This window comes from Artemia franciscana, chromosome 8, assembly GCF_032884065.1.
Source record: "Artemia franciscana chromosome 8, ASM3288406v1, whole genome shotgun sequence".
Lineage (NCBI taxonomy): Eukaryota > Metazoa > Arthropoda > Branchiopoda > Anostraca > Artemiidae > Artemia > Artemia franciscana.
This window is the reverse complement of record NC_088870.1, coordinates 26,328,937-26,347,827: the sequence shown is the minus strand read 5'-3', so window position 1 is coordinate 26,347,827 and position 18,891 is coordinate 26,328,937. Positions and strand designations below refer to the sequence as shown.

Here is an 18,891-nt window from a genome sequence, read left to right as displayed (position 1 = left end):
AGATAGGTACCTGCTCAACGCACACCATTGGTCGGCATGCAAAAAAGTTTTTTTTTCATATTCAATAAAATTGAGGACTAAAGGTATTTGATGACTCAGGCATTTCTCAGTTATTAACCTAAGAGTGATTTAACATACTCAGAAGCCCTCCATTAACAGAAGAATAATGAAAAAAAAAACAGAGAGAAAAACAAACAAATAAAACAAGTCAAATTTAAAATGAAACTGGGGATAGCTCTAATCATGATTTCCAGCAAAAGATCATATGGGAAAGTCATTGTAGTATATGTAAAAGTCATTGCGTCGGAAGTTCTTAACAGCACTTTGTAATAATAACATTCTATACACAATTCTTATCAAGCTTAGGCAATAGGTTAAAAATGCACATTTCTAACAAAATAAATGGTGTCTTCCAAGTTCCAATATAAGATTCATTTCAAAGTCTTGTGTTTGTAAACTGAGGTGAGAGGAGGGATAAGGAGCAAAACAGGAATTTTTTGTACTATCCCTAATTATTATTACATTAAATATTATGGCTTTTCATGAAAAGAAATAGTTAATTGAAAGTTAAAATGAGCAAAAATTAGCTTACATAAACATTAAAGCCTAAAATAGGAGAAATTACTTTGAAGATAACTTAAATCTGGAGTAAATAATGAAGCCAAATTCGAAATGAGCAAAATTACCGCGCAAACATGAACTTTTTCTGTTGCCACACTTTGAAACTCCCTCCCCCCCGCACCTAAGGTTGGAGTATTGTTACTTAGAGTGGAAACTAAATAGATTATTCGAATTGAAAGTTTTGAGTAGCCAATGGACTGTCTTATACTTTTGAACGGAAGAGATGTAAAAAGAGAAAAAGAATGACAACAATAAAAGACTTTTTAATGTAAAACTAAATCAACTGTTATTAGGGGTTTATTTTGAGGATTTTTGTGCTTAGAACTGTGATTGATGTTTCTTTTTTGTTTTTGTTTTTCCTGCGCGTGTGCATGTTCCTTATATATTGTCTTGAATAGAGTACTAATGACACTTTACTTTAAACAATATATGAGCAGCTGACAACCCCATTTTTATTAAGGTAGCTTGTTTTGTTATGAGTTAAGCTTAATTATACACTGTATAACCAAACATAATGCTTGGAATATAATTTATGTTTTTACTAAGTTAAAATTAAATAAATGGCTTAAATTGAAAATTTCGTTTTAAAAACCTTACTCTTTCTTTGCTTATTATGATTTCCTTCTTTTTAATTATCTTTGTGTACTTATGGCATGTGATCATCTAGGGAAATTTTAAGCATCTTCAGTGTTTGCTTTTTCTCAGCTCTATGAGTTCTACTCTTTTGGGGAAATAAAAATTTTTAATTGTGTTTTTTTTTATATATTATGTTCTAATGTAGTATTCAAAGTTCATCTTATTTCCTAATTATTATTATTATTATTATTTTAAGAAGCAATGAAAGCTGGTGACAATCAGTGTAACAAAACCCTCTACTGAACCCATTTAAGACATGTAATACTTCGTATATTTAATATTGATACAGAATTTTAAAATTGATACAGAACATTTTTATCAAACAGTTCGTGGTAACAAACTGTAGTAAGGAGCGACCCGGCTCAATAGTAAACGAAACTCTAAAAAACGGAATTATCATACTAATAGATACATTAAAAGAATCAGATTTTTATGCTGATTTTCAATACATAAACTTCATTAAATTTAGTCTTACTCATCAAAAGTTACGAACCTGAGAAAATTTGCCTTGTTTTAGAAAATAGGAGGAAACACCCCCTAAAAGCTATAGGATCACCATAGGATCACCCAAAATCACACCATCGCATTCAGTGTGTTAGAGAACCCTATTGTAGAAGATTCAAGTTCCTATCTACAAAAATGTGGAACTTAATATTTTTTGCCAGAAGACCGATCACGGGTGCGTGTTTATTTGTTTGTTTTTGTTTTGTTTTTTTCCAGGGATGATCGTATCGACCAAGTGGTCCTAGAATGTTGTGGGAGGGCTCATACTAACAGAAGTTAAAAGTTCTAGTGCCCTTTTTAAGTGACCAAAAAAATTGGAAGGCACCTAGGCCCCCACTGTCATTTTTTTCCAAAGTCAATGGATCAAAATTTTGAGATAGCCATTTTGTTCAACATAGTCGAAAAACATTATAACTATGTCTTTGGAGCTGACTTACTCCCCCACAGTCCCCGGCGGAGGGTTTCAAGATGGAAACTTTAACCAGCGTTTACATACAGTAATGGTTATTTGGAAGTGTACATACCTTTTCAGGAAGATTTTTGGCTGGGGAGGGGGGGGGGGTTGAGTGGAGGGGGCTACGTAGGATGATCTTCCCTTGGAGGAATTTGTCATGGGAGAAGAAAAATTTCATGAAGGGGGCGCAGAATTTTCTAGCACTATTTAAAAAAAGAACAATGAAAAAATAAATATGAATAATTTTTTTCCACTGAAAGTAAGGACCAGCATTAAAACTTAAAACGAATAGAGATTATTAGGCACATGGGGGGTTCATCTCTTCCTAAATACCTTGCTCTTTACGCTAAAGTATTGTATAAGTACGCTAAAGTAAGTATGAAAGGGACTGTTCCCTCCTTAACGTCCCGCTGTTTACGCTAAAGTTATTTACTGTTTTATAAAGTAGAATTGAGAGAAATAGTCAAACTTTAGCGTAAAGAGCGGGACGTTGAGGAGGGAACAGCCCCTTTCATACACGGAGTAATTTCTGTTCGTTTTAAGTTTTAATGTCTCTCCTTACTTTCAGTTGGAAAACTTTTTTTTTAATTTAATTTAGGAAAGAGGTTGACCCGTTGACCTTATCTTTTGATATTTATTGGTTAGTATAGTTTACCTAAATCTTGACTCATTCTTTTAGCTAAAACACATCTAAAATGTTTACCTGTTATTTTAGTGCTAATTGATCGTTCCATTTATAAAATACTTTCTAGTTAAGAATTCTTATATTTTTCAGAATAATAAACCTGTATGCTTAAGTCAGCTGCTCTTACGGTTTGTTGAATGATATTCAAGCTTAATTGAACTTGATACTTTAATTCCTTTTTAAATTACCTTCCGTGTTGTGACATTAGTATTTTTATTACTGTCTATAGTATAATTTTTTTTTTTTTTTGTTATGGCACTTGGTATTAACCAAATGACATAATAATAATAATAATAATAATTTTTTACTATTAACCAAGTGACATATAGCAATCGCAAATTCTGTCGGTCTGTCTATCGGTCCCGGTTTTGCTACTTTAGGCACTTCCAGGTAAGCTAGGACGATGAAATTTGGCAGGCGTATCAGGGACTGAACCAGATTAAATTAGAAATAGTTTTCTCGATTTGACCACCTGGGGGAGGGAGTGGGGGGCCGGTTAATTCGGAAAAAATAGAAAAATGAAGTATTTTTAACTTACGAACGGTCGATCAGATCTTAGTGAAATTTGATGTTTGGAAGGATATCGTGTCTCAGAGCTCTTATTTTAAATCTCGATCGGATCTGGTGATATTGGGGGAGTTGGGAGGGGGAAACCTAAAATCTTGGAAAACACTTAGAGTGGAGGGAACGGGATGAAACTTGGTGGGAAAAAATAAGCACAAGTCCTGGATACATGATTGACATAACCAGAACGGATCCGCTCTCTTTGAGGTAGTTGGGGGGAGGGTTAATTCTGAAAAAATTAGGTATTTTTAACTTACGGACGGGTAATCGTGATATTTAGAAGGATATCGTGTCTCAAAGCTCTTATTTTAAATCCCGACCGGATCTGGTGACATTGGGGGGAGTTTGGTGGGGGGGACCCAAAATCATGGAAAACGCTTAGAATGGAGGGATCGGGATGAAACTTGGTGGGAAAAATAAGCAGAAGTCTTAGATACGTGATTGACATAATTGGAACGGATCCGCTCTATTTGGGGGAATTGGGGGGGGGGGGTTGATTCTGAAAAATTAGATAAAATGACGTATTTTTAACTTACGAAGGAGTGATCGGATCTTCATGAAACTTCATATTTAGAAGGACTTCATAACTCAGATCTTTAAATCTCAACCGGATCCAGCGTCATTGGGGGGGGGGGGGATCTTAGAAAATACTTAAAGCGGAGTGATCAGGATGAAACTAGATGGGAAGAAAAAAAAAACAAGTCTAAGATACGTGACGGACATGACCGGACCGGATCCGCTCTTATTCGGGGGTAATTTGGAAAAATGAGCTATTTGTAACTTACGAACGGGTGGTCAGGTCTTAATGAAATTTGATATTTAGAAGGATCTTGTGCTTTAAAGGTCTTATTTTAAATTCCGACCAGATTCTGTGACATTGGGGGGAGTTGGAGGGAGAAACCGGAATTGTTGGGAAACGTGAAAATTTGGGTATTTTTATTTTACGAATAGGTGATCGGATCTTAATGAAACTTGATATATAGAAGGATCTTATGTCTCAGATGCTCCATTTTCGACTCGAATTGGATCTGGGAACATAGGGGGTTGGAGGAGGGAAACAGAAATCTTGGAAAACGCTTAGAGTGGAGAGATCGGATGAAACTTGATGGGAAGAATAAGAACAAGTTCTAGATACGTGATGGACATAATTGTAACGGATCTGTTCTCTTTGGAGGAGCTGGGGGGAGTTAACTTGGAAAAAGTAGAAAAATTATGGTATTTTTAACTTAAGAACGGGTGACCGGATCTTAATGAAATTTGATATTTAGAAGGAATTCATGTCTCAGAGCTCTTATTTCAAATCCCGACCAGATCTGTTGACATTGGGGGGAGCTGGAGGGGGGAAACGCTTAGAGTGGAGGAACCGGGATGAAGCTTGGTGGATAGAATAGGCAAATGTCACAGATACGTGATTGACATAACCGTACTGGATTCGCTCTCTTTGGGGGAGTTGGGGGAAGGGTTCAGTGCTTTGGCGAGTTTGCTGCTTCTGGACGTGCTAGGACAATGAAAATTGGTAGGCGTGTCAGGGAGCTGCACAAATTGAATTGGCAAAGTCGTTTTCCTAGATTCGACCATCTGGGGGGCTAAAGGGAGAGGAAAAATTAGAAAAAATAAGGTATTTATAACTTACGAGTGGGTGATCGGATCTTAATGAATTTTGATATTTAGAAGGACATCTTGACTCAGAGCTCATATTTTAAATCCCGACCGGCATTAAGCCTCTGATTTTCCTTTTAAGTCAATCTATTGATTCTTGGGATTTTGGTAGAGCTCATACCATATGAGCTCTTGGCTCTTAGCTCTTCTTGCCTCGTCACAAGTGCCATATGAGCTCTTAGCTCTTGTTTCAGAAGGTTAATGCCTTCTTGAAAAATATGTATCTTCTACACAAATCCCCATATTTCCCTAATTTATTTGATCAGACTTTCCTTAGATTGGATATCCTCAAAAAACTTTACAATAGACTATTTTAATCCTCCCCGTGGCTGCGTTTTTTAAAGTTGGGTCAATTTAATTGTATGATAGTCTCGAAATTTTCTAGATTTCAAAATGAATATGGACAAGGCATCTGTTTTGAGGGAAAATTTAAGACGTCTACAGAGTTATACTGGACAAGGAACTCCTAGTGAAGGTTTGTGCTGACGGTTTTTATCCTGATTCTTTGCTAACCATCATGCTTGTGATTTTTGTCTTTTTCGACTCCTTTTATGAATTTATACATCTATTATTGTTCATTTGTTCCCAGCATTTCTGGGGGGGGGGTGTGACTAAGGCCCAACAATATTTATTTTGGAGGGAGGGGGGTATTCTACTTTCATTTTGTTTCTGGTTTCTTCTATATGGATTTATTGAAATGCTAAAAGACAATGACAAATCCAATATTACACCAGCATGTTTTTTTAAGTAACAGATTTGCTATTTTTGACTTTTTTTTGTTAAATTTGAAAAGGGGATTTTATAACTTGTGAAAATATCAAGTTCTTCTTTACCATTTATAGCATTACTTTGCTACAGAAGCGTCTTCTGTGAAGGGGGGTAGCTCTGTCCCCCAGTACGCCCCTGCAACTGTTTTAGGGTCAAGTTTCTGTTTGTACTTTCCGTTTACTCTACTCAATCCTACTTAATGCAAACCTTGGTGTTTTTCTAATTTTATAACATTGTCAGGAAATTCTTCCGCTGCAGATTTTAACACATTTCCTTATTGATTTTAATAGAATTCCATTTTTTGTTTCTTGGATTATGATGTTTCGTTGGATTATGTGTTCGAGTGAGACCAGTCACTAGAATACCACCCCCTCCCTGCTGAAACCTCCTTAGTACAGCCATGAGTATGATTTGCAGGAAATTATATTTAACTTTTGGATTTCTGATTAACTAACATTGCAAAACTGAATATGGAAGATGCAGGCTTAGGTCCCATTATGATAAGCTAGGCGTAAACGACTTGAGCTATTCCAGTGATTTGGGGTTTTTGAAGGTCTCCATCCTTGTCCCTCTAAAGGGAACCCAATATACATATTGGAATTTTACAAGTTCACCTAGCAAGAGCTCTTCTGGAAGTTAGCATCCCTATTCTTTGTAGAACCAGTTTTCTTACTCTCGAGGAAAGGAGGACAACAGTTTACTTCCGCTTTGCTAATAGTGCTAATCATAAACCGCCAAACAAGTTCAGTTTTCTCTAGTAATTTTCTCCCCCCTAGTCCTTGCCTGTCTTGGCTTTCCTTATCAAACATCTTTGGCCTAATAGAATACTCTGTAGAAGGATCAAGGAGGACCTTTGTCCTCTATATTACTTATGTGTAAGCAAGTGAATCAATCCCTCTCCCTCATTTTTTTTTAATTCGTGTTTTTTTTATACACGTTAGGTTTGATATCGATCACTTGAAGTTTCAAGTTTGTTTTAACTTTTGACACAATATTTTGTGCATTATATTTTATGGACTTGGTGCTTAATTTTTATACCGAACCTGACTTTTTATTTAATTGGATTATTGTACTAAATTTTTATTTTTTGTTTTATTATATTAAGTGAATTAGGCGCTCTTAGAACGTGTTTAAAGCGAGTTCAAAATATTGCTAAATCTTTACCTCGATTTCAGGGTGTGAACGTTATCCACAAGTCTTATTTCTATGACACGCAAATGTTACCATTTTGACCAGTGTGCTTGTGCACCGTGGGAGCGCATACATATTTATAGTAGTATAGTAGGTATTAGAAACTGTACCAGAAGTGTGAACTTCGAACCACAAAGATCTTGAAACTCTGATTTTATTCGACAGAGTTGTTTTCTTTGGCTGTCAGTAATGCTTTGAGTAAAGACAGAATATCACTTTCTCTTACAATAACTTTGAGTCAGTGGAAAAGGATTAGTTGAAAGTGATGTCACACAATCCCTTTCGTCCAGTCAACTAGTATTTCATGATTTTTTCTGGTTTAAATTTGACACTCCTGGCATAGTATTCAATGCCCACCATAGATGCGCATGCCCATTGAGAGTGCCCAAGCGCATTGGTCTAAAAAAAAACGATGCTTGCGTGTTCCATTTTCGAAATGACCATGATCCTTTTTAACCAATTTTGCCACCCTCTATTTGCAAGTTTTTACTTTCTATCTTATTTTATTATAGGTTTTCTCCTCACTATTGTGTAATGTATGCAGGCATGAATTTACACTGAGTTGGAGGTAGTAGGAATGGAGAACATCAGAGCAGTCCATTTACTCTTAGTGATCGAATTACATTGCCAAGTTATAAAAACAACTCAGTGGTCAAGAATGACATAAGCTTGCTCAAACCCTATGTAGTCACTGTAGGTCCTATGGACATCATGCTATCTTTTCGTCTGCTGACTCCACCACTGCTTTTAGAGATGTTAAAGTGAATTGGTCCCACGCTTGTACTGTTGGGATTGTCTTTGTTCTTGGGTCTGTAGTGAGTGAAAAAACGATTGAGTTTCCTGAAAACCTACTTCATAACTACCTGTGTCAAACTCTTCAATTAGTCTCGTTCGATTCGAGGACCATTTTTCCGTATCCCTTTGTTATTGACGAAACCACAAATATATTTACGTTGAGCATTGCTAGCATTGAAATGATATGCCGGAACATTCTCTTCTCTGCATCGTTGGATAGATCTTCTTGGGTTATTTGCTCGATGTTCAAATTAAAAAGTTTCAACATTTTCTTTAAATTGTATGGATGGATATGCACTCAAAGCTCAGAGACGGAATAGATGGGGCAATTTTCGACAATATGGTGAAGACGTGAGACTCATATTCTATTTTCATTCACGGATAAAGATTGGTATACATCAATCCCTATTGTTTATCATGTGTTGTGCACTCTTAAGGTAAGGGGAAGGAAGGACTTCATAGGTTTGAAAAGCCTTGCTCTCAGACAGTCTCTTAATGGAAAACTTTTGGTTACAATGGTCTATGGCTCGCTCTTTACTAGGTGACAGCCGTTGCTGCATCTATGATCCCTGACAGCTGGATACGGGTGACTGGGTTTCCTTTCCAGCTAAAGCATCCCCCTGTATGTTTTCCCTAATGCACTGATGGCTAGAAATATTTTGAAATTGAAATTCTCTGTTTGTTTCTGAAGCATAAGCAAAAACTTCCAAAAAAAAGCCAAGCTACTTTCTGGGACCATGAACTGTTTTCTACAACAACAAAAGAGAGAATAATGAGGACTTTTTTTCCCAAGACAGTGAACCAACAAAACCTATTTGAATATTTCGGCCCTATATCTAAGGGCCGTCTTCAGCAAAGAAAAAATAAAAAACAATAAAACACTTACAATAAAAGTTCTCAGTTAAAAATCCATTTTTTATTTTAAAATAGCCTTGGCATCATTACTTCTTAACGAAAAGTTCAGCCAAGACTGTCTGATAAAAGCTAACATTTTACAAGATAAAAAGGTTCATTCATTTTAACGAAAAGTTCAGCCAAGACTGTCTGATAAAAGCTAACATAAAAGCTAACACACAACAAAAACATGGAGTTAGAGGTATAAAATTATTTCTTTGGGGAAGACCATTTTATATTTAGCCCGTTATTGTATTGAGAGGGCTTAAAACGATACGAATAACGTTTTGCAGGGTCATGGGTCAGTGTTAAGATTAAATAATAAAAAACAAGTTTTTTCTAACTGAAAGAAAGGAGCGACTTTAAAACTTAAAACGAACAGAAATTACTCCGTATATGAAAGGGGCTGTTCCCTCCTCAACGCACCGCTCTTCACGCTAAAGTTTGACTCTTTCTCTCAACTCTAATTTTTAAAACAGTAAAAACCTTTAACGTAAAGAGCGGGGCGTTGAGGAGGGAACAGCCCCTTTCATATACGGAGTAATTTCAGTTCTTTTTAGGTTTTAATGTCGCTCCTTACTTTCTCTGAACGATTTTGAATTAATGCATATTTTGATTTTGGCTCTACGCACATGAATAATTAAAACGAAATTTGCATATTAATTTATTTTTTAGCTAAATGGCTTTCTCATAGTTTTGATCGGACGGTTTTGAGAAAAAAAGGACCTGGGGAGGAGGCATAGTTACCCTCCAATTTTTTGGTTGCTTAAAAAGGCAACTAGAACTTTTAATTTTTTATGAAACGCATTTATTTGTAAAAATATGCGTAACTTACGAATTAACTTATGTAACGAACTTCTATATTCGCATGTTTTTACTACGTATATATGGGGGTTCTCCCCCTCGTCAATACCTTGCTCTTTACACTAAAGTTAAAATTTTGTCCCAATTCCTTAAGAATGACCCCTGAATCCCAAAGGCCGTTGAATAAATAGTTGAAATTACTAAAATTAATTTAGTGTAAAGAGCGAGGTATTAGGAGGAGGTGAACCCCTCATATGCGTAATAATTTCTGTTCGTTTTAAGATTTAATGCTGCTCCTTATTTTCAGTTGAAAAAACTTTTTCATATTTATTTTTTCATTTTTTTTAATGCTAGAAAATTTTGCGCCTTTTCATGGAAATTCTCTTCCCCTATGACAAATTCCTCCATGGAAAGTTCACCCCATATAACCCCCTCCCCCAACCAAAAAAATCCCCTGAAAACGTCTGTACACTTCCCAATAACCATTACTATATGTAAATAGTGTTCAAACAGTAAACAAGTTTGTAACTTGTAGCCCCTCCCACGGGGACTGCGGAAATAGTCCTCAAAGACATAGTTTTTAGGTTTTTCGACTTGGCTGAATAAAATGGCTATCTCAAAATTGGTCCGTTGACTTAGTTAAAAAGTAAGTGTGGGAGGTGGCCTAGGTGCCCTCTAATTTTTTTGACCACTTGAAAAGGGCACTAGAACTTTTCATTTCCGTCAGAATGAGTCCTTTCGCGACATTGTAGGACCACTGGGTCAATACGATCACCCCTGGGAAAAAACAACAAAAAAGCAAATAAACACGCACCCGTGACCCGTGATCTGGCAAAAAATACAAAATTCCTTTTTTTTGTAGATAGGGGATTGAGACTTCTACTGTACGGCTCTCTCATACGCTGAATTGGATGGTGTGATTTTCGTTAAAATTCTATCACTTTTAAGGGGTGTTTCTCCTTATTTTCTAAAATAAGGCACACTTTATCAGGCTCTTAACTTTTGATGGGTAAAAATAAACTTGATGAAACTTATATATTTAAATCAACATTATGAATGCGAATTCGATTCTTTTGATGTAACTATTGGTATCAAAATCCCGTTTTTTAGAGTTTTGGTTACTATTGAGCCGGGTCGCTCCTTACTACAGTTCGTTACCACCAAATGTTTAATCAGAATACAGAGGCTGACATTTCTTTTTTCAAAAGCTGCAACTTTCTTTTAGCTTCCTTTTTCCTATGTTCTGCTTTTTTCTTATAGCTCGGACCTAATCCTTCTGTTCCATTGCTGAAGTGTTAACTTAGACAAGCAACTGGAGTGAAACCAGGGCATATTAGCTCGGGCTTAAGACCCAATCAACCGTAAGGAAGTGACAAAAAGTCAGCGAATTTAACTATTTGGCTATAACGTATTTTTTTTGGGGGGGGGGGGCAATGCAGACCTAATAATTGACGCGGCTCCTTACAATATTTACCGAACACTTAGATAATCAAAAGATATTATTAGGGATAAATTTACTCACTGGATGGAAGGGAATTTTCTCTAGGAAAATCTGTAAAATTGTCCAGTGTTATTTTTCTTTCTTGTCCCCATAAAAAACTGAGCATGTATCTTATAGTACCAAAGACATCTAAAAAGAAAAATCTTCCCCCCTCCTCTTGGGCAAATCTTAGCTCTATTTTTACCCAAAAACTGTGATTTTGTAAGATTTCTCTTTTAGTTGTATCAAAATGATGATGTCGTTAGGTCATTTTGTCAGTGTCGCCACATTGAGCCACTGTTATTAGTATTATGGCTGACCCAGATTGCTTAGTCGAAACTAAGGGCACAAGGTTCTCAAGGACTGGCTAATATAAATAAATATATATATATATATATATATATATATATATATATATATATATATATATATATATATATATATATATATGTATATATATATATATATATATATATATATATATATATATATATATATATATATATATATATATATATATATATATATATATATATATATATATATATATATATATATATATATATATATATATATATATATATATATATATATAATATATATATATATATATATATATATATATATATATATATATATATATATATATATATATATATATATATATATATATATATATATATATATATATATATATATATGCGACATTGTTGCCACCCGCATGTGACATTTTGAGATGGGAATTGACTTCGTTTTTTCCTTCATAGAGGAGCCTTTTTGGTTGAGCCAGTGTCTGCCATTGTTTTTCACCCTCCTATGAGCCCGCCTGCCAGCTTCTGACTAGCTTGCACTGGGAAAACTTGCCCCTCAAAACAAAGGGGACAGTCAACCATCACCTGCCAGCTGTCAGCAGCAAGCAGCACTTAATCCACAGAACTGGTGGTAGCCAGATAACTTTTTTGTTAACTCTGGCTGCTCGTCAAGGGATCTTTTTTAGCGCCTTGGCCGGTGCTTCGTGTGTCCAGAGGGATTGACCCTCTCTCCTGTGATGATTTTATTAACCATTACTAATTTCCTCCCATGCAATCTTGGCAGTGATTCCCTAAAATATCCTGTCTTATGGCCACACACTGGGTAGGACAGCTAGTGGTTGAACGATGACTGAACTTAGCAGTAATAGACCCCCTAACGTTTGGTTGTTTTGTTTTTTTTGTTGGGCACCCGCTGTACTAAGAACTATAGCTGCATGTGGAGCTCTATCTCCTTAAAAGTTGAATGCGTCATTTTTACCTTTTTTTTAAATGTATGTGAATTTGTAAGTTTATACCGGACCAATTCAAGCAGTAAAATTTAAATGTCTCTTTCCTTGGTACGTTGAGTATTTTCCGGGTTACATTGAGCCATGAAAATAAATATATAGATTTTCCATCGGGATATTCGGCGAGGCCAAGGACATCAGCCTTTACCAAAAGTCTACTCTACCGTTACCCCTGTACAAAAACAGTCTTTTACCAGCTAGTATTCTTGAAATGAAAAAGAATATAAAACAGGTAAAAACATTTAATTAAGAGAGTGAAACTTTGAAAAAAAAGCTTTTATAGAAATATCAATAAATGTCCGAATATTTCGGCTTAACATGTGGAAGACTTAATTATTAGGGGAAAAAAATTAAAATAGGTGAAATAAATTAATAATACTAGAATGTAATATAAAAAGATAAGAAAACACAGAAAGGTTTTACAAAAAAAAATGAAAAGACGAAAAATCTTTAAATATAAAGTTTTAATTATAAAGTTTTAGCAAAATTAATCAATTTTCCTATTGAAAATCTTACGCATAACGTTGGAAAAATTAATGGTACTTATAGGTTATATAAATAAACACTCGATAATTTGTGATGTGCTCAAGACAAAAACTAGTCAAGCAAATTTTTTAACAAGAAAATTCCTTGAAGAAATAGGGAAGAAAAGGTTAAACGATTGGATGTAAATCTTTACCTCAAGTTATATTTTTTGAGTCCAAACAAGTGATTCAAGTGGTGCGTGGTGGATATTTGAGATATATCCCGTGGTGACTATTTAAATAGGCTAGGGTTTGATTGGAGGTTTGGTCTCTGATTTTAAGAAGTATCTAAGAGAAAATTCTGGACTAAGTGATTTTGTGGACTGGAGACTAGTGGTATCATGAACGGTCAAACTGGCCCCCCGGCTGGGGGTACAATAACACCCACTAGTGTTGAAGAGTATTCAGTGGTGCATATTTCCACGTAGGTGCTTGTAAATGGGAACCCAGGACCACGAATAGTGCAAATGGAGTGGAATGTGCCTAGTGGTATGCAAAAAGGCATCCTTCCGACAGTTGTACCAAATGTTTATGGACATGTTTATACTACAACATCCATCCCAACTATTTAGACAACAAGTGTACAAGTAATTGAGTACAAGTGCTGAACCAGTCACAGTATGCTTCCACAGTGAATAACAGATACAATGGACTTGTAATGGAAGGATGTGAGTTAGAGGATATTAACCATTCTCCACATGACAAAAACTTTGAATCTGATGACATGGCTATGGTAAATTCTAGAGTACTAGAAGGACTATGCTCAGGTGGAAAAAGAAAAACTTGAAAGGGAGAGTTACCTCACCTGTTAGTACTGAAAGTGTTCAGATCGAAATGGGATCACCAAAGGACCGATAACCAGAGGGACAAAGAAATGTCGCTTGCAAAAGATAGGAGATATTTTTCAAATATCCAGATCTCAGTATTGGACATACCTGAAAAGCAAATAATACATGGATCAAAGCAGTTGATACAAATGCCAAGTTCTCAAATTAATACGAGCTTTGTATGCTTTTCAAGGAAAAAATTAGTGGCAAGCTGAGTTTGAAATAAATCGTCAAGGGAACATCTTGTATTTAAAGGATGAGAGCTGGAAGAAATTAGCATTGGAAATTAAAACTGTGAATAACCTAGAAGTAACACTTTTAAGGAAAGAACATGTATCAAGAGACGGGATGAAAGGACTTCTTTTATATTTATCGATTGTACAAATTGTGGGAGTGTCCAATATCCAATCTGCTGTTGCTAAAAAGAAGTGATCAGGATGCAGAGGTATAACCGAGACCTACAAAAGCTTGAAAACAACTTGTCAGTAATGGTGGCTTATGAATCAATTATTACCCCAGCAAGTGTGTGGTGCTGCGGTAGAAACAGAGATGTTTTACCCTACCATAGGAAGGTGATGCAGTGGTACAAATGCCAGAAATATTGGCATCTTCAGAAATTCTGTAAATGAAAGGAGATCTGCCCAAAATCGTCAAAGCTGTGATTACCCTCTGACACAGGAAAGTGCAGATGAGGGTACCAGAAGATACTGGTCCGTCAACTGTAAAAAAAAAGTAAAACATTATACCACTTCATCAGTATGCCCAGTAAGAAGGGACGATCAACAAGTGCTAGAAGTGGCAGAAAAGTATGGCATGGGATTTTAAATGGGATATGGCATGGGAGAGCAATGACAACATTTAGAAGTTATGCTCATGCAGTCCAGAATAATCTGAATCCTGAGAAAAAAAATTAATAAGTAACACTGCAGCAGAGTTGCAATAAATGACGGCAAAGAAGTTAGTGATTGGAAGGCTCATAACCCCAGGAATGCTGAGTATTAAAAACTTGCCATTGAATGAAAAGGTAGATAAACTGTGTGAATCGGTTGCGACATAGGTCGCAAAAATACAGAAAAATTACTGCCTGAGGTTGGCAACCCCATAAAAAGGACAGAAAAGGGAATAACATATTCCCCGTTCACTGCTCGTGTCAAGACATTCCCCCAGGTCTAACCTAACCTAAGGTTAAATAGCCAAGTTTGGAAACCTTTACCGCTATGATATAAAATTAGTTTGTGAAACAAGTTCACCTTGGAAAGCAAAATAAGTCCCTAATGCTCACAATATTATCCTGGAATGCAAGTTCAATCATGAGAGAGAAAAGTGAATTACTGCTTAAATACTGTGACAGAAAAGACATTGATATTTTTTATATTCAAGAAACTTGGCTAAAACCAAACATCATGAGCCCATGCAAAGGTTTCAACATATTGAGAAATGATAGAATAACAGGAAAGTGGAGTTATGATTGAAATACGAAGTCATATTTATTATGAGGAATTGGACTTAACAAGGCCAGCAATCAATTGATAAGGAAATGGAAGTAGTAGGAACTAAACTGTTTTTAAAAAATGACAAGAAAATGAATATTATATTCATATATATTCCATCTGGAAATAATGGACGGTTGGGAGAAAGGATAGATGAAATTTTTGAAATGATACCAGTTGCAGAGGACATGATAATTTAGGGTGATGTGAATGCACATAGTAAATCTTGGTGCAAATGCAGAAATGTAAATAGTTCTAGAACAAGTGTAGAACATTGTTTAATAAATAGCCCAATATGCTTAGCAACGCCTGTTGGGATGCCAGCTAGATTTAATCCCCAGACTGTAGAGACAACAACAATTGATTTGCTATTATGCAATCCTAGACTATATCAAATTAAATATAGAGTGCGATGCTGAAAGTGAACTGTCTAGAGATCACAACCCCATATTGTGCACTATTGATGAAGAGGTCTTGCCAAAGGGCAATAAGAGAATGAGATTCAAAGTTAAAAATTTTAACTGGTTTATGCTCAGAGAAGCACTAGACGAGTTTGATGTGAAATCACTAACAGTGGAAGAAGTGGAATTATCTGGCAAAGTTGAGTTATTTTTAGAGAAATTGATAGAAATAGCCAAAACTGTTGTATTATATAAAGAAATATGCCATCACCATGGTTGTATCTGGTGGAATGAAGATTATTCGAAAGCGAAAAGAGAATTCCTTAGAAAAAAAGGGAATATATGATCTGATAAGAAATCTTCGTAGCCTTATTGAAAAGGACAGAGCTTATGCTATATTTCGAAAAACAGTAATTGAAGCCAAGAAGAAAATCATGGAATAAATTTATATGCAAACTTGACTTTAGAAAGCCAACATCTAAAGTATATGAGTTTATGGAGAAGATGAACTACAGAGCAACTTCTGGAGAAGATACCCAACTATTGCATCTGATAATAAGCTTCTTGTGATAGATGATTATGATTGATAGCCAACTTCGTGTGCTCTGTAATCAGCCAGGAAGATTCAGATATCCAGAATAACGCCGATATGGACACAAAAGCAAGTCACCTTGGAACACAATGAAAAGACGAACCATACAATACACCATTCATTGAACAGGAGTTCTTACTTCATAATGTCCCAAATAATTGTACACATCTTCCATGCAGACCCGCTGTGCTTTACCCCCCCCCCCCCCAATATGCAAATATATTGCCCAAATTTTTCAATGGCCCCGGGCGGTTTGGTGCTGCGATGAGTAGCTAGTAGTAGTAGTAGTTGTAGCATTGAATTTTAAAAATATTTGATGTCCTCTTTCTTAATACCTTGTTCTTTATGCTAAAGTTTGACTGTTTGTCCCAATTTTTTAAGAGCGTTTACTGAAAAACGGAGGCTTTTTCGCGTTTCTATGGGCATCAGGATGTGAAGCCGAAATACTTTGACAGTTATTAGTATTTGTATATAAAAATGTGTTTATTTTTTTCTCAAAGTTTGACTATGTTTACCCCTGTATATAATTTCTTGGCATTTTAAGATTAAATGAAAAGGTAGCATAGCCTAAGAAATTATTTACCAACTTAGTTTACAAAAACAGACCTTGTGAACACCTATTAATATTTGCCATACAAATAGTAAATGCAATAAAAAGTGTTTTTGGGATGGAATTTCTAATAAGGTTCCAGTTTGTCCTTGTCTTCAGATACTTCTTTCTCTACTTTCATCTTCGTTTTCCTCTGTCTCTTATCTATTATCCATAAAATATAACCAATAGGCTAGATTAATTAGAATGACCGAATTTACGTAGCAAAATATTTTTTTTTTCTTTAACAGATGATGGAATGAATGAAAGAACTAGTGAAGATCAGGACGAGGAAACTGAAGAAGACCAAGAATCAATTTATTCTGAGTCTTCAGCTTCGGAGCTTGACAATTTTGATACACTTATGGGACATAGATTTGAACCTACTTTGGAGAATCAAGTGTTCTTAAATCAGATGTATATATTTCTTCTAGATGTGGGAACAAAAATGCTTACCGAGAGACTTGAAGAAAATTTTAAACAGCAGGTATGGGTAACGAAAACAGCTATTTATTTGAGTTAAGTACAGAATTGGCTGTTTTTATTTCTGTATTTTTGGAAACTTGACAAAATTTTCCTCCTTTGGCCTTCTGATAGTAGATTTCCGAGCATTCCTATAGCTTTTGAAATTATTGAGATTCAAAGGCCTAAGATGTGCCCTGTACATCTTCTATGAATAATTTTTACGATTTAAGATAAATAAAAGTTCGAATTGGGAACTTTTTTCTAATAAATCCTTTTATCGGACAGTGATAATAACATTCACAAAATATACTGGATATTTCGATCACATGTACAGTGACCATCATCAGCAGAAATACTGTATAAGACATACCGAAATACTTAAATATGAAGTATTTCTGCTGGTGACGGTCACTGTACATATGATCAAAATATCCAGTATATTTTGTGAATGTTATTATTACTCTCTAATAAAAGAATTTATCTCGATTCGAACTTTTATTTATCGTCATGGAAAGGCAGTCTGGTCTTCGAAATTACTTACGATTTACCTGTTTCATAGGACCTTCAGTTATCCATAAGTACTTGAATGTAGATTTTTTTTTACTCCAGTGATTTTGCTGAGTAAACATAACTAAGATAATTCTTTAATAAAAGTGTTTTTCCTTCTTTTTTTTTATAACATTATCCATTTTAAAGAATCATTCGACATACCAATGCCGCGTTTTATTTGGTCTTGTTTCAGTCTAGTTTGAATCCTGTTTCCTTAGTAGCGTTTTACCTATTTAGTAAGCTCAAAGCCGTTTTGTTTCCGATATCCCGCAAGGGACCGTACCGTTTTCCGTAACTAGATCCCGAAAATCTAAACTTGTTCGTCCAGGTAGTTTACCCCTTGTTTCATAAAAATGGCGTCAGAATGTTCACCTGGTGGATGTGTTTTTCCAGATGTGTGTACGGCACTGTTTTTCTGTGCCTACAGTAAGGTATGGCCTTGGCTATTGCAAATTACAGTACTTTGTGTCTTTTTGAATGCTAAAAAAGGCCAGACTTCACTTCATTCTCAAATGGGTAAATGTATGACAATTCACATTACTGACTTACCAATAAAGTGGATATATCACTCAATGCCTTTTTTGTGCTCTTTGCGAATGTAATAATCGCTCCAATTGCAAATTCAAATTTAAGCACTTTTTGACCTAACCTAAAAAAGCTAGTAACACTTAAGAAGCATTCACGGATTTTGAAAACTTTCGCCAGTAAGCTGCCTAGCTCTTTTCCAACGTTTTATTTGTCAAAGGCAGTACCGAAACGAAACAAAACGAAGGCTCAAATAAAACGGAATTATGGGAAACAAGACTGGAAACGTTAGCCTAAACTGAAACTATTTTGTCTCAAATAGAACGCTACTCAAGAGAGTCCATGTTTACTTCTTACAGCTTCAAATTTAAATCAGGAGCTTATCAGGCAAAGTAATAAAAAAGGAATTATAATTAAAGATTAGTTGATGGCCAAACTAAATAAAATACGGAGAATGGTTAGACAAGTTTTGACACTGAATTGTTTCTAGAATGGATACGAAATGTTCGTTCTCGAAAAAAAAAACATGAACCAGGAATCAAATATAGACTTAGGC

At 35.4% G+C, this 18,891-nt stretch overlaps 1 protein-coding gene across 1 annotated transcript in view; it reads left to right on the top strand.

Annotated features, from left to right (window-relative positions):
* The window catches only part of LOC136030215 (uncharacterized), an 83,066-nt gene that overhangs the window by 14,636 nt on the left and 49,539 nt on the right, over positions 1–18,891 (top strand). Inside the window, exons 2-3 of the mRNA XM_065709017.1 lie at positions 5,509–5,598; positions 17,048–17,283. Of these exons, the coding sequence (XP_065565089.1) occupies positions 5,517–5,598; positions 17,048–17,283 (318 nt within the window). The 5' untranslated portion in view covers positions 5,509–5,516. The remainder of the gene's footprint in view (positions 1–5,508; positions 5,599–17,047; positions 17,284–18,891) is intronic.